A 15,012-nucleotide genomic window follows, 5' to 3' on the forward strand; every position below is an offset into this window, starting at 1 on the left:
GAGACGACAATAAATATTTTCAGAGTGGTAAACACTGTGGAGCTGACAAAACGAGATAAATAATAGTGTCTTGGGAAAAGAAGGCTTTGAAATAGAGAGGTCGAGGATGGCCACCCTGAGAAGGTGACATTTGATTTGAGAACTGAAGGTGAGGGAAGGAGCCATGTGGCTCTCGGGAAAAACATACCAGATGGAGGTGCTACAGATTCAAAGGCCTAGGTGGAAACATGTCTAATAAGTCCAGGAAGAGTGAGGTATAAAGGGAGAGAAGGGGGAGGAGGTGAGAGCTGAACAGGCTTGTGGGCTGCGGTGAGCACTTTTACTTTCGAAAAAGAATGGGGAATTTCCCTGGCGGTCCAGTGGTTAAGACTCCGCGCATCCACTGCAGGGGGGTCCAGGTTCAGTCCCTGGTCGGGAACTACAGTCCCGCATGCTGCCCAGAACGACAAAAATCAGAGCGGAAAACCCTGGGAAGCTTCTGTATTGAGGAGCCACGATCTGGTTTAGGAGTTATAGGCGCCCTCTGGTGGCTGTGATGGGAACTGGCTGTCATGAGAAGGGGAACGTGACTGTCATGGGAGAGGGAAGCCCAGAGCCTGGGAGACCAAGGTGGAGGCAAACGCGTGGGCTCAGATGAGAGATGACCAGGGCTGAGAAATGGATATATGTTGCCCACTCTTATCCCAGCACTCCAGGGACACCCCTGGCATCCCCATCCCCCAGCCAAGAAGTACATAACAGCAGCTAGATTCATCTTTTTTTTTTTTTTAGATTCATCTTTTTAATGTCATCCTAAAACTCAGAAATGGGCCAGCGGAGCCTCTGGGCTCAGCAGCTGTGGAGGAGGGACTCCCCACACCTCCTAAGGCAGGTCACTGCAAGAAGGCACTCATGAGGGGGACTTCAAGCCCCTCTTCTATTTCTTCATATAAAATTGGAGGAGGGGGAGAGGTGAGAGCTGGAGACTATCACTCCCAGCCTACCAGTAAGGGAAAAAGGAAGGAGCAAGTCAGGTGCTGGGAGTAACAAACCAATAATTCAAGGGCTGCCCTCATTCACACACACACACACACACACACACACACACACACACACACACACACACACACACACCCATCTTCCCTCCTTCTCTAGTGGAGTCTGCAGTTGGGGCCTGGGGAGAAGACAGCCCAGGTTCAAGCCCCCACTTCTCCCTTCTAGCTGGTACGAAGTTGATAATCTGCAGGGAAACAATGAGCAGGGACCATCTCAGAATTGGGGGAAGGAAACAGAAGGACAGCACCCCCACCCACAACCCATCCCCTTCCCCAGTGCTCGTGATCAACCCCACAGGTAGGTAACAGGGCTAAGGATGGGCTTAAACATGGCGACTGTAACCTCAGCAACATGCCTGTTTCCAGGCAATAGATGGGGTTGCTGTGTGTTCAGTTGCTTATCCAAACCCCACCTCCACTACCCTGGAATTGGCAACTGTGCCCCTTTTAAAGATAGGGAAACTGAGACTCGGGAGGGCACACTGACAAAGACAGGATAGACCTGGGGGCCACGCCTGTCGGTTTCGGAGCCCTCTGAGACAAGATGTTTCAAAGCGCCAAGACCGTCCCCATTCATCTCCTTGTCCCTGTCATTTCAGGGAGCCGGGCTGCCTTACCGCCACTCTGGGTGATATAGCGGACCCAGGGCAGGGCCTGGTAACCGCTCTTCTCAATGATCTTCATGTATCGGACCTGGAAAGGGATGAAAGGAGGTGACCCAGGGTAGGGGGAGAGAGCAGGCTGGGGCCAGGGGAACATAAATAACACAACTTCTGGGAATAAGAAAGCACAGCCTAGGAGGAATGAAGTAACGAGGCTCAGGGCAAAGATGTGACCAGGACAGTGTATGTGTGCGCGGGAGATCAGGTGGTCCAGGACAGTGGGAAAGATGGCACATTCTAAGAGAACTGACAAAATACAGTTTAGGCACAGGGCAAAGTTAGCGGGGAGGGGAAGGGGACCCAGGCTGAGAGCAGAAAAGGCAACACCGTGAGACTTCCCTGATAGTTCCGTGGTTAAGACTCTGCCTGCCAACGCAGGAGACACGGGTTCAATCCCTGATCTGGGAAGATCCCACATGCCCTGGAGCAACGAAACCCATGTGCCACAACTACTGAGCCTGTGCTCTAGAGCCCAGGGGCCACAATTAGTGAGGCCACGTGCTGCAACTACTGAAACCTGTGTGCCCTAGAGCCCGTGCTCCACAAGAGCAGCCACCAGTGAGAAGCCCACACACCACAACTAGAGAAAAGTCTGTGCAGCAGTGAAGACCCAGCACAGCCAAAAATAAATAAATAAAATCACTTTTGAAAAAAAGAATCTGCCTGCCAATGCAGGGGACATGGGTTTGATCATTGGTCCAGGAAGATCCCACATGCCAAGGAACAACTAAGCCTGCATTTAAAACCCTCAGGCTCTAGAGCCCATGCTCTGCAACGAGAAGCCCCCGCAATTGAAAAAATAGCCCCTAGTCACTGCAACTAGAGAAAGCTCACACACAACAATGAAGACCCAACGCACCCAAAAGTTGAAATTAAAATGTTTGTTTAAAGAAAAAGTAACACTGTTCCAGGAAAAGACAAGAATGATTGTATAGGAGGAGATAAGCCAAGCTAGGGAATGGAGGTGGTCCGAGCCAAGAGATGTGAGAAAGGGGGACCCACCAAGGTCAAGGAGAGGAACCACCCTGCCCCCTTCCCTCACCTGGATCCCGGAGACAGTGAAATAGGGGATCTCAAACTTCACCCCAATGGGGGGCCGGCCCTCTACTTCCTCCTTCTCCACGCTGGGGAGGCCAAAGTGGGCACGCATCAGGTACTCCTTGCCCCCCTGAGGGAACATGGGGGTATCAGACACATTGAGGGCCCCTATACCCCAGACCACTCCTCATGGCAGCCCCCTGGGGGCAGGCTTTGCTCTCAGCCCATTTGACAGACCAGAAAGTAAAGGCTCCTGGCCCAAACTTGCAGATGAAGCATCTGACAGCAAAGCCTAGTTGGGGGCCTTCTGGTGATCATCTCCCATTTTCCAGGGGCTGATGAACATCGCCCAACCAAGATCCCAAAATGAGACCAAATCCTCCAGCAGCCCAAGGATATGGATAGCATGATTCTATCTATTTCACAGATGGATACATTGAGGCTTCTTGAGGGGAAGTGGGATCCCCAAGGCTGGGTAGCTCAGAGAAGCAAGGGTGAGGAAACTGAACCCAGGGCTGGTTTCCTCAAGACCTAGGACAGGGAGAGCTTAACCATCATCCAGTTTTATCATCTGCAAAGGACAGCCACATGCATGCGTATGTGGCTCTGATTTATTCTCTGCTTTGCCCTCACTCATCAAGGGCTGGTCCTCCAGTTCCCCATCCCGTCCCCGGGGCTCACCGGGAAAGACTTGATGCTCCAAATAACCATGTTCTTCTCTGGCACATACTTGGCGCTGCCCACACTGGTCTTGAAGCGAGGGGAGTCGGCATCGCTGGGTACGGGCACAGATATCTCTACACCGTTAGCCACCGACTGCTTTTTAAATTGCCCCTTGGCCTGTCGGTGAAGAGAATGTGGGGTGTGAAGAGTGCATTCATGCAAATGGGGACCAAGCCCTTTCCATGTGCCATTTCAAGAGCCCAGACGTGGGGACCATGATCCTGTCCATTTTCCAGATGAGGGAACAGAGGCACAGAGAAATTAAGGCATTTCTCTGGACATACACAGCCAACAAGGGGCAGAGTCACACCCACAAGAGACTCCAGCGGTTCTGCTTTTGGTGCCTTCTGTTTGGAAAGTATCATATACCTTTTCTTGCTTCAAAATGTAATCCCTCATTTGAGCAGCTCCTAGGGCAGGCTCACCTCTCAGCCCATTTCACAGACAAGATAATAAAGGCTCCTGGTCAAGACTCACACACTCACACCTGCAAAGTCAGGATGGGACCCTCAGTCTATCAGAATTTTCCTTCTTTTTGGCAGTGCTGCAACCTGCAGATCTTAGTTCCCCAGTCTGGGATTGAACCCATGTCCCCAGTAGTGGAAGCTCAGAGTCCTAACCAATAGACCACCAGGGACTTTCCGAGTTTTCATTTGAAAGCTGGCATCTACAGAACCCCTACCACGTGCAGGGCCCTGTGCCAAGTACTTAACCCTCTCACTAATTCTCTAAAGTAGGAAATTCCAAAGGTCCATTTTACAGATGAAGAAACTGAGGCCCAGAGAGAAAGAGCACTTGGCCTGAGTTGATAGCTGGCAGCCGGCACAGCACAGAGATTTGACTTGAGCCTGTGTTCTCAATCCTCACATGCTCTCCTTACAGATAATAAGTTATTGTATTATAGCTAGATCCAGATCCATTTTGACATGGGCAAGCTTTTAACACAAGGACTCTAAGTGTCCATGTGCAGTAGCTAGCACTATGATAACTGCTCTTACTTAATCATCTGGTGCCAAGGGGTGGGGATATATGGGAGGTAGGACTGATGCAGAGGACCTGGAGGTAAAACAGGGCAGGGGATGTTCTTTCTGAAAGGCACCAACTTTTTAATATTTATTTTTATTTGGCTGTGCCAGGGCTTAGTTGCAGCATGTGGGATCTAGCTCTCTGACCAGGGATCAAACCCTTCTACACTGGAATTTCAGAGTCTTCACTGGACCACCAGGGAAGCCCCAGGAAGGCACCAGCTTTAGTGGCCCCTTCTCCTTTCCCTGCCTATAGAGACAGGGACATTGGGGAGCACCAACACCATCCCCCCCACTGTGACTGTCCACATCACGAAAGAGTTCCCCTGAGACTCTAAGACTGGGGAACAAAGTTAAATCTGAGAACACAGACTCTTGAGCCAGGCAGACCCAAGTTCAACGTGCCCCCTCCCTTCCTAGATGAATGACATCTTAGTTCTTCTGGGCCTCTTTCCCCATCTGTAAATGGGGCTAAGGACTTCCCTGGTGGTCCAGTGGTTAAGACTCTGCACTCCCAATGCACAGGGCACAAGTTAAATCCCTGGTCAGGGAACTAAAATCCAGCATGCAGTATGGCGTGCCCTCCCGTGACCTCCCTCGCCCCACCAACTTTTTTAATTAAAAAAGAGACTGGGGAAAAAAAATTTTTTTTAAGGGAGGGGAGGAACTAATTATATGTTCTGGAGAAGCTCTTGTTTGGGGGACTGGGGACATGCCCAGGGCTATCCGTGGCAATGTGAACCGGAGAAGCCAAGAACTGAAGACAACCCATGCAAGACGCAGGACAGAAGATTCTCATTCTACAGTCACCGAGCTGGATGCCCTACGCTACAGGTCCTGGGGTTCCTCTTAAAAGTCAACATTACATGAAGAAGGCAAATTATACAAAAAAGTCATGCAGCAAGAGTTCACGGATATAAAGGTCAGAGACCGGCAGAATGAAGTATTTGCGGTTACAGATGAGGATGGCAAAATTACAAACAAAAGCAAAGAAACGATTTACATGAAATTCAAAATTGTGATCACCTCTGGGCAAGGGTGAGGGGGAGCCATGATTGGGCAAGCGGCAGGTGGGGGTTCAGAGGTGCTGGGTGAGCCAGGCACACTCAATTAAGCTGGTGGTATGATATGATGATATGGTATGACAATAATAACATTGATCTTTAACACACTCAATGGTTTATATACATATATGAATTCATATGAATATGACTATAAATGTAAATTCATAAAGTAAATTTAAATGTAAATTTAAATTTATAAAGTAGTATAAATGTATATTTTTAAAGTAAATTAAGTAAGTAAAACAGATCGTGTGTCACACATGGTGGTTCAGTCATAAGGGAAAAAAACAGCAAAGAAGGGAGGTGGAGAAATCAGGGAAGGCTCCTTTGAGGAGGTGACACTGCAGCAAAGAACTGAAGGAGGTGAGGGAAAGAACAGGGGGATGTCTGGGTGGCTGGGGGCAGAGTGCTCCAGGGAGAGGGGATAGTCAGGGACCATGCCTGGCATGTTTGAGAACCAGCCAGAAGACCTGTGTGGCTGGAAGGAAGTGATGACTGGGGAGGGAGGTGGGAGATATGGTTAGACTGCTGATGGGCTAGGAGGGGCGATCTGAGCACTGTAATTATTACCCCGGGGGCCCACCTTGACCATGATCTCCACGCGGCTGTGTGAGAATTTCTCAATGACAGATTCAATCCAGATCAGCGGCTTGACCTGCAGACAGAGGAAGAGGGAGTTCTCCAAGGCTCTGGGGTCAACCCTCACCCCCAGCCAGGGGCTCGACCCTGCCTCACCTGGGTGCTAAGGCGGTAGGACATGAGCTCAAAGTCACCGTCAGGCGGGATGAAGGAGATGGTGCGGTCATTGTCAAAGCGAGAGAGCCGCACACATTGGTGGAATTTCACATCCTCCAGCTCCACAGACTTGTTCTTGCTCCCTGAAACTCAGAGCCAAGTTAGCGGATGATACTGGAACCCACGGCAGGGTCCTCATCTTTACCTTCCCTGTCTATTGCTACGATCACCCCCATATCACAGATGAAGAAACTGAGGCCCAGAGAGGATGAGTAACTTGCTCGCGGTCACCCAGCTGGCCAGGAACAGAGCTGGGATCCCCAGGGAATCAGGCCCTTGCTATCAGGATGTTATCCTGTGAGCATTAGTCGCTCAGTTGTGTCCGAATCTTTGTGATCCCATAGACTGTAGCCCGCCAGGCTCCTCTCTCCATGTAATTCTCCAGGCAAGAATACTGGAGTGGGTAGCCATTCCCTTCTCCAGGGGATCTTCCCGACCCAAGGATCGAACCCGGTTCTCCTGCATTGCAGGCAGAGTCTTTATTGTCTGAGTCACCAGGGAAGAAATGTAATGCTATTCTGTCTCCTACTCCCACTAGAATGTCAGCTCCGTGAGGGCAGGGATTATTTTTTCTTTTCTGCCATGTCCTTGTGCCTGGCCCTCAATAATGAAGCAAAGTTGTTAGCATTAAGGCGCAAGCAGCTGCAGTACTGGTCGAGACCAGCAGAGGGTAGGCGAGTATTATTTCAGAATTGACTGCAGGTCCCTCGGTACCACCCACCCCAGATGAGGCGAGGTCTCAGGCTCCCCCTTGCGCCCCCCTTCCAGAAACTTACGGCCAGTAAGCTCGAAGAGTACACGGTCATTGAGGCCCAGCCGCAGCTCTGGCATTCCCGACAGAAACACCTTGAGCTTGATAGTGCCCACGATCTCACTCAGCAGGACACTGCCGTTGGCATTGACCTGAGGATGCAAACACTGGTGATGTGGGAGGCGGTTAACAAGCACAGGGCTCCCTCTCCAGGGCCTTGGCTGTAGCGAGGGTGGGGCAGAGGTGTGGAGGCTCACCAGCAGGTTAACGGACTCTATGACATCGATGAAGACTTCATTCTTCTTGTACTTAATGCCCTCCGAGCGCCAGGACACAGCATTGGTGACAGTGGGTGGCACTCGTGACTTGCCCGTCTCCAGCTTGTTGCCCTGCTGCGTGATGTACCTGGCACGGCGGGCAGGGAGATGAGCAGATAGGCCCAAGGATACTTCCCCGACCCTCCCCGGGTTTCTTCCACCCACGGCCCACTCACTCCTGCAGGATTTTGCTGTCTGTGGTCTGTGGGAAGCCGAAGTCCATAAGCTCATCCAGCAGTTCGTAGACGATGACAAAGTTGTCTCGGATACTCTCCTCCTCCAGCTCCTTGAAGTATTCGGAGAATACCTGGGGGTGCGAGGAGACCAACACCCACAGAGATGTGGCTGGTGTTGCTCTTGGGCTGGGTTCCCACTCATCCAGCCAGCCACCCAATAAGCAACTATTGAGTACCTACTGTGTACCAGTATCAGTACATTAATGGTGAACAAAGCCAACAAGGCCTCTGCCCTCCTGGAACAGTCATGAGGGGGAATGGACAGGAAGTGGGACTAATATTATCCAACATGTAGAGTGCAATAATGAGGAAAACAAGTGAAGTAGGAACCCAGAGGCAGGGAGGTCCAAGAAGACTTCCTGGAGAAGGGACTGGAAGGACTCAGAATGTTTGTTTTTTCGTGAATCATGGATTGCCATGTATCTGGTGATGTTAATGGACCCACCTCAGAATAAGGTTTGTTAATGCATGAAATAAAAGAAACACACACACAACACAAAAGACAGAATATGGGAATTCTCTGGCACTCCAATGGGTAGGACTCCATGCTTCCATTACTGAGGGCCCAGGTTCAATCCCTGGTTGGGGAACTAAGATCCCACAAGCCAAGCCATGCAGCAAGAGCAAAACAAAAACCAACCAAAATAACCCCATAAGATGACAAAGGAAAACTGTTACACTACACAGAAATACATCTAAGTTCATGGATCCCTTGAATTTCATCCAGGGGCCCTTGGGACTTGGGGGACCCCCCCCCAGATGGGAGCCCCTGGGAATTAGTAAGTATCTCCTTAGCAGAGACTCTGTCACGCACCCAACACTGGAAACCCCATCCCTTATCCTGCTCCAGCTTCTCTGGCCTTTTTTCTGTTCCCACCTCAGGACCTTTGCACATGCTACGCTCACTGCTTAGGATACTCTCCTCACACAGGCTCCTTGAGATAGGCCTTAACTCCTTGGTGAAGCCACCACTATCCCTTGACCCCTGTGAGTATCAGGGTAAGACTAGCACCCACGCAGTCACTGGTTACCACAATGTCCCCTTGAATATCCTTCATGCCCTTTAACTCCTGAGCACAGGCCAGGACTGTGCCCGCCTTATACACAGCTGTGTGTCCCTCCTCTGCCTGGCAGAGAGGAGACAAATCAATACTGATCTCTTATTTGCTGAAAAGTATCCCAAAAATCCCTCTGGGAGTTCCCCAACGGTCCAGTGGTTAGGACTCAACCCTTTCATTGCTAAGAGCGTGAGTTCAATCCCTGGTCAGGGAACTAAGATCCTGTAAGCCAGGAGGTGACCAAAAAAGAAAAAAAAAGTACTTTCTCAGCCACTTCTTCAGGGTCAGCCTGCCCTCACCCCTTGGGGGTGTACTATCCTTTGTTTACCAAATAAAATTCTGAGCGGTTAAAAAAAGTACTTTCTCAATCATTGAGAATGGCATATAGTAAGTGCTCAAAAGATTACTATGTGATCATATGATATGATATTAGTAGTAATGCTAACAATACCAAACCTTTATTAAGCACTTACTGTATACTAGGTACTGTTTTCAGCGCTCTAGAGGTATGAATTGGATTGAATTATTTTGTACAACAGCCCTGAGGCAGGACTAAACCCGGTTTATAGTATTTCTTTTTTTTTTTTTTTGCAGTTGTACCTTGCAGCAGGTGGGATCCTAGTTTCCTGATCAGGGAATTCACGCCCCTTGCAGTAGAAGCATGAGGTCTTAACCACTGGACCATCTGGATTAAATCTAGCCAGGCTTCAGCAATACGTGAACCGTGAACTTCCAGATGTTCAAGCTGGTTTTAGAAAAGGCAGAAGAACCAGAGATCAAATTGCCAACATCTGCTGGATCATCAAAAAAGCAAAAGAGTTCCAGAAAAACATCTATTTCTGCTTTATTGACTATGCCAAAGCCTTCGACTGTGTGGATCACAATAAACTGTGGAAAATTCTGAAAAACATGGGAATACCAGACCACCTGACCTGCCTCTTGAGAAACCTGTATGCAGGTCAGGAAGCAACAGTTAGAACTGGACATGGAACAACAGACTAGTTCCAAATAGGAAAAGGAGTACGTCAAGGCTGTATATTGTCACCCTGCTTATTTAACTTATACGCAGAGAACATCATGAGAAACGCTGGGCTGAAAGATGCACAGGCTGGAATCAAGACTGCCGGGAGAAATATCAATAACCTCAGATAGGCAGATGACACCACCCTTACGGCAGAAAGTGAAGAGGAACTAAAAAGCCTCTTGATGAAAGTGAAAGAGGAGAGTGAAAAAGTTGGCTTAAAGCTCAACATTCAGAAAACTAAGATCCTGGCATCTGGTCCCATCACTTCATGGGAAATAGATGGGGAGACAGTGGAAACAATGTCAGACTTTTTTTTTTTTTGGGCTCCAAAATCACTGCAGATGGTGACTGCAGCCATGAAATTAAAAGACGCTTACTCCTTGGAAGGGAAGTTATGACCAACCTAGACAGCATATTAAAAAGCAGAGATATTACTTTGCCAACAAAGGTCCGTCTGGTCAAGGCTGTGGTTTTTCCAGTGGTCATGTATGGATGTGAGAATTGGACTGTGAGGAAAGCTGAGCACTGAAAAATTGATGCTTTTGAACTATGGTGTTGGAGAAGACTCTTGAGAGTCCTTGGACTGCAAGAATATCAGTCCATCCTAAAGGAGATCAGTCCTGGGTGTTCATTGGAAGGACTGATGCTGAAGCTGAAACTCCAATACTTTGGCCACCTCATGCAAAGACTTGACTCATTGGAAAAGACCCTGATGCTGGGAGGGATTGGGGGCAGGAGGAGAAGGGGACGACAGAGGATGAGATGGCTGGATGGCATCACTGACTCAATGGACATGAGTTTGAGTAAACTCCGGGAGTTGGTGATGGACAGGGAGGCCTGGCGTGCTGCGATTCACGGGGTTGCAAAGAGTCGGACACGACTGAGCGACTGAACTGAGCTGAACTGAGAGGCACAGAGAGAAGTAACTTGTCCAAGGTCACACAGCCAGTAAGCAGCGGAGCTGGGCCTGGAACCCAGTATCCTCGGGTTCAGATTTGAGCAGTACACCCTCTCGGAGACTTCCTTGCTTCCTGCCCCATATAGAGAGTTGATCCCACAACAGCTGATGAGAAGAGTGATGGGGCTTTGATGGTGGCACCCCCTGGGAAGTCAGGGAAGGCTTCCTAGGTGGGATGGATCTCGAAAGAGGTGGGCAAGACAGGTGGACGGACAGACAAGGTGGCCAATAGAAGGCCAGAACCTACCTCCACTATCTTGTAGAGGAAGGAATACACCAGGGAGGCGTTGGCATTCTTCAGTGTGGTGGCCACCACTGCGGCAGCGAGGTTAAGGAAAGGCAGCCTTTTGGAGAGTTCCAATGGAGCGTAGACCCGGAAACGCCGCCCTGTCCGCTCCCAGTCTCCAACCTGAGCCACGGCTGTGTCATGCACCTCTCGTCCCAGCCCATCATCTCCAGGCCTGAGATGCCACCACCCCAGGCCCCCAGGGGCCCACCCGTGGCCGGATACAGTAGAGGTTGCTGTATTTGATCCACAGGAAGTGGACCCGTCCGTGACTCAGTAGTGGGGTCAGCGCGCCTTCCTCCTCCCGCTGCATTAGCAAAGGCATGAAGTGATCGATCTCACTCATGGCCACATCACCCTTGTAGTTGCGGCTGATCAGGGGCTGAGGATGAGCAGAGAAAGTCTGGTCATTGCTGGGATCCAGGGACCTCCCCCCCAGGGGCATCAGAGTGCCAGGTTCTGACCCTACTTTCTGGTTGAGGGGACACGGACAAGGCTCTGCCTCTCGGCATGTCGGTTTCCTCCTCTGTAAAATGGGCTCATGATAGCGACAGTCAGAGCGTCTAGAGCCCTCACTGACACCTCAGCCGTGCTCTGCTAAAGCCTGGATGTTTGCTTACTTAGGTCGTTGTCACCACAACCCTGTGAGGTAGGTGGTCTCACCATCTCCATTTTACACATGGAGAAACTGAGGTATGGACCCGGTCCATAGCCCGCGAGGAAGCTGGGAATTGAGCCAAGACGCCCTGGCTCCAGAATTCCTGCTCTTGAGCAAGGTTTCACAGGCACCAAATCAGCGAGGTAGGGGTGATGAAAGAAAAGAAAGAGAGAGGAAAAAAGAAAAGAAATACGATTATATCCATTTATCACTCATAGCTCATATAGCTCTGCCTGGCAGGCAGTGGTTAATTTTAATAATATTTACTTGAGGAGGTTGTTTAGTCCAGTGTTTAGAATGAAGAGGGTACCCAGCACGTCCTCACACATCTTAGCGTTCACTATGATTATTATCAGGAATGTTATTCTCATCACCACCGTTACTATTGCTGGGTTTCCCAGGTGGCATTACTGGTAAAGAACCCACTTGGCAATGCAGGAGACCAAAGAGATGCAGGTTCAATCCCTGTGCCCGGAAGATCTCCTGGCGGACAGCAAGGCAACCCACCCCAGACAGAACAAGATGAATGGGAGGGGGCGCCAGAAAGAGACAAGGCAGCCCCACAGGGGAAATACGGTCTTCTGCCCCGGCTTTCTTCCCCAAATATCAGTACAGTGGATGATGACGGTGATAGAAATAATAATTTCAATTGATTGAACGCCTAATGTTTGTAGTAGAGCCACTGTACTAAGTAGTATACACTGCATACGGCTGTATTAATTCTTCTTGGGTGGGGACCTCTGTTATTCCCGTCTGTACAGACAGGGAGACTGAGGCTGAGAGAGGCGAAGCCCCTTCCCTCAGACACGCCGCTAGTAAACAGTGGAGGTGGGGTTCGACGCCAGAGTCCCAGGAATTGGGGGAGGGGTGTTCCCACGCCCCCAGGGCTTTCCGGAATCTCGCCGCCTGCAAGGAGGGGCCGCACGCTGGGTCCGAGAGGGAGCAGCCTCCAGCTGCCGGTCTCCCGTTCCCTGCACCCAGCCTCACCTTGCCCTTGACGTCGAGGATGAAGACAGCCGAGGCGGACATGGTGGCGGCTGGCGGGCCTGGGGGGTGGGGAGGGAGCGCCGGGAGGCGACGGTGGCGCCGCTTCCTTCTTCCTGCGGAAGCACCCGCGCGCAGGTGAGCACCAGGTGAACGCGTCTTAAAGGGGAGGGCCACCAGGTGAGCGGCGCGGTCGGCCGACAGGAAGACGCTGCGGGGGCGGGGCGGGGCGGGGCGGGGCGGGGCTTAAGATGTGACAAAATGCCCCGCCTCACTTTCCCTTTGCTCTCCGGAGTGAGGATGGGCGGAGACCCCAGACCAACCTGTTCTCCCTCCAAGGAACCGGATATCTATCCATCCATCCATTCATCCATCCAACCACCCAACTATTCATTCATCCACCCATCCACTCATCTTGTTTCTCCTGTCTCTCTGACACTCACGTCCGCCCCGATAGAGCAGGGACTTAGTTCATGTCTGTGTCCCCAGGGCCCAGTGCTGGGTGCTCAATGTGTGTGTAATTTATTAATTAATACATGCCATAAATATTTGCTAATTAATTTATTCTTTCGTTCAGTGACAAGAACTATGAGTTACACTCTCAGCAGGAAAAACGTAGCTGCCTTTTTTTTTTTTTGGTGGGCCAAGTGGGGTCTTAGTTCCCTGACCAGGAATCAAACCCATTCCCCCTGCAGTGGAAGCACAGAGGTTTAACCACTGGGCCGCCAGGGAATTCCCCAAGTAGTTTTTTTTTGTTTGTTTGTTTTGTTTTTTCCCAAGTAGTTTTTATTGTTATTCCTAATGTTATTCTTTCAAAACTTTTTTTAAATTTTAAAATTTTTATACAGTTTCTAAAGGTCACACTCCCTGGTTGCTCAGACGGTAAAGAATCTGCCTGCAGTGTGTGAGACCCGGGTTCAATCCCTGAGTCGGGAAGATCCCCTGGAGAAGGGAGTGACAACCCACTCCAGTATCTTGCCTGGAGGATCCCATGGACAGGGGAACCTGGTGGGCTACAGTCCATAGGGTCACAAAGAGTCAGACAGGACTGAGCAACTAACACTTTCACTCCATTTACAGTTATTGCAAAATATTGGCTATATTTCCTGTGTTGTACAATACATCCTTGTGACTTATGTTACACCTAATGGTGGCTCCCCTTTCACCCTATGTTACCCCTTTTCTCCCCACTGGTAACCACTAGTTTGTTCTCTATATCTGTGAGTCTCCTTCTTTTTTTGTTGTATTCATCAGTTTGTTGTATTTTTCAGATTATACATATAAGTGATATTATACAGTATCTGTCTTTCTCTGTCTGACTTCTTTCGCTTAGCATAATGCCCTTCAAGTCCATACATGTTGCTGCAAATGGCAACATTTCATTCTTTTTTTTTACTGCTAAATAGTATTCCATTTTGTATATATCACATCGTCTGTATTCATTCATCTGTTGATGGACAGTCTAATATTATCTTTTTTTAATATTTGTTTTTATTTATTTCTTTGACTGTGTTGGGTCTTAGTTGCAGCATGTGGGATCTACTTCCCTGACCAGGGATCAAACCCTGGGCCCCCTGCATTGGGAGCATGGAGCTTTAGCCACTGGACCACCAGGGAAGTCCCTCTAATATTATTTTTAAAAAATTTTTATTTATTTACTTTGGCTGTGTTGCAAAGCATGTGGGATCTTAGTTCCCCGATCAAGGATTGAACTCTCAGCCCCTGCGTTGGAAGTGCAGAGTCATAACCACTGGACTGCCAGGGAAGTCCCTCATGTTTTTCTTTCTAAAAATTTTTATTTTATTGAAATATAGTTGATTACAACTTTGTGTTAATTTCTGCTGTAGGGCAAAGTGATTCAGTTTTATATGTTATATATATATATTCAGACTATATATATTCTTTTTCATATACTTTCTATGATGGTTTATCATAGGATATTGAATATAGCCCTCTGTGCTACACAGTAGGAGATTGTTTATCCATTCTAAATATAACAGTTCGCTTCTGGTAATCCCTAACTCCCACTACTTCCTCTCCCTCCCCTTCTTCCCCTTGGCAACCGCAACACCATTCTCTATGTGAGTCTGTTTCTGTTTCATGTTTATTTATGTCGTATTTTAGCTTCCACATATAAGTGATATCGTATGCCATTTTTCTTTCACTATCTGACTTACTTCATTTAATATGATAATCTCTAGGTCAATCCATGTTGCTGCAAATGGCATTATTTCATACTTTTTTATGGGTGAGTAGTATTCCATTGTGGAGAAGGCAATGGCACCCCGCTCCAGTACTCTTGCCTGGAAAATCCCATGGACGGAGGAGCGTGGTAGGCTGCAGTCCATGGGGTCTCGAAGAGTCGGACACGACTGAGCGACTTCACTTTCACTTTTCAC

General features: G+C 49.2%; 1 protein-coding gene across 2 annotated transcripts; it reads right to left on the bottom strand.

Annotated features, from left to right (window-relative positions):
• Positions 1 to 767: 767 nt before the first annotated feature.
• Positions 768 to 12,773, bottom strand: AP1M2 (adaptor related protein complex 1 subunit mu 2). Of its 2 annotated transcripts, none has more exons than XM_061150306.1 (12): positions 12,617 to 12,773; positions 11,197 to 11,353; positions 10,933 to 11,000; positions 7,586 to 7,716; positions 7,350 to 7,497; positions 7,118 to 7,244; positions 6,282 to 6,430; positions 6,130 to 6,201; positions 3,416 to 3,574; positions 2,739 to 2,864; positions 1,652 to 1,727; positions 768 to 1,219 (listed from the first exon to the last, which is right to left on the bottom strand). In XM_061150306.1, the coding sequence occupies exons 1-12, from the start codon at positions 12,656 to 12,658 to the stop codon at positions 1,197 to 1,199; spliced, it is 1,278 nt and encodes a 425-aa protein (XP_061006289.1). In that variant the 5' UTR covers positions 12,659 to 12,773; the 3' UTR covers positions 768 to 1,196. The 2 variants fall into 2 exon arrangements, with proteins under 2 accessions (XP_061006289.1, XP_061006290.1); XM_061150307.1 differs by having other exon boundaries at positions 769 to 1,219; positions 6,282 to 6,424.
• Positions 12,774 to 15,012: the final 2,239 nt, after the last annotated feature.

The sequence above is a fragment of the Dama dama genome, chromosome 9 (genome assembly GCF_033118175.1).
Source record: "Dama dama isolate Ldn47 chromosome 9, ASM3311817v1, whole genome shotgun sequence".
Taxonomy (NCBI): Eukaryota; Metazoa; Chordata; class Mammalia; order Artiodactyla; family Cervidae; genus Dama; species Dama dama.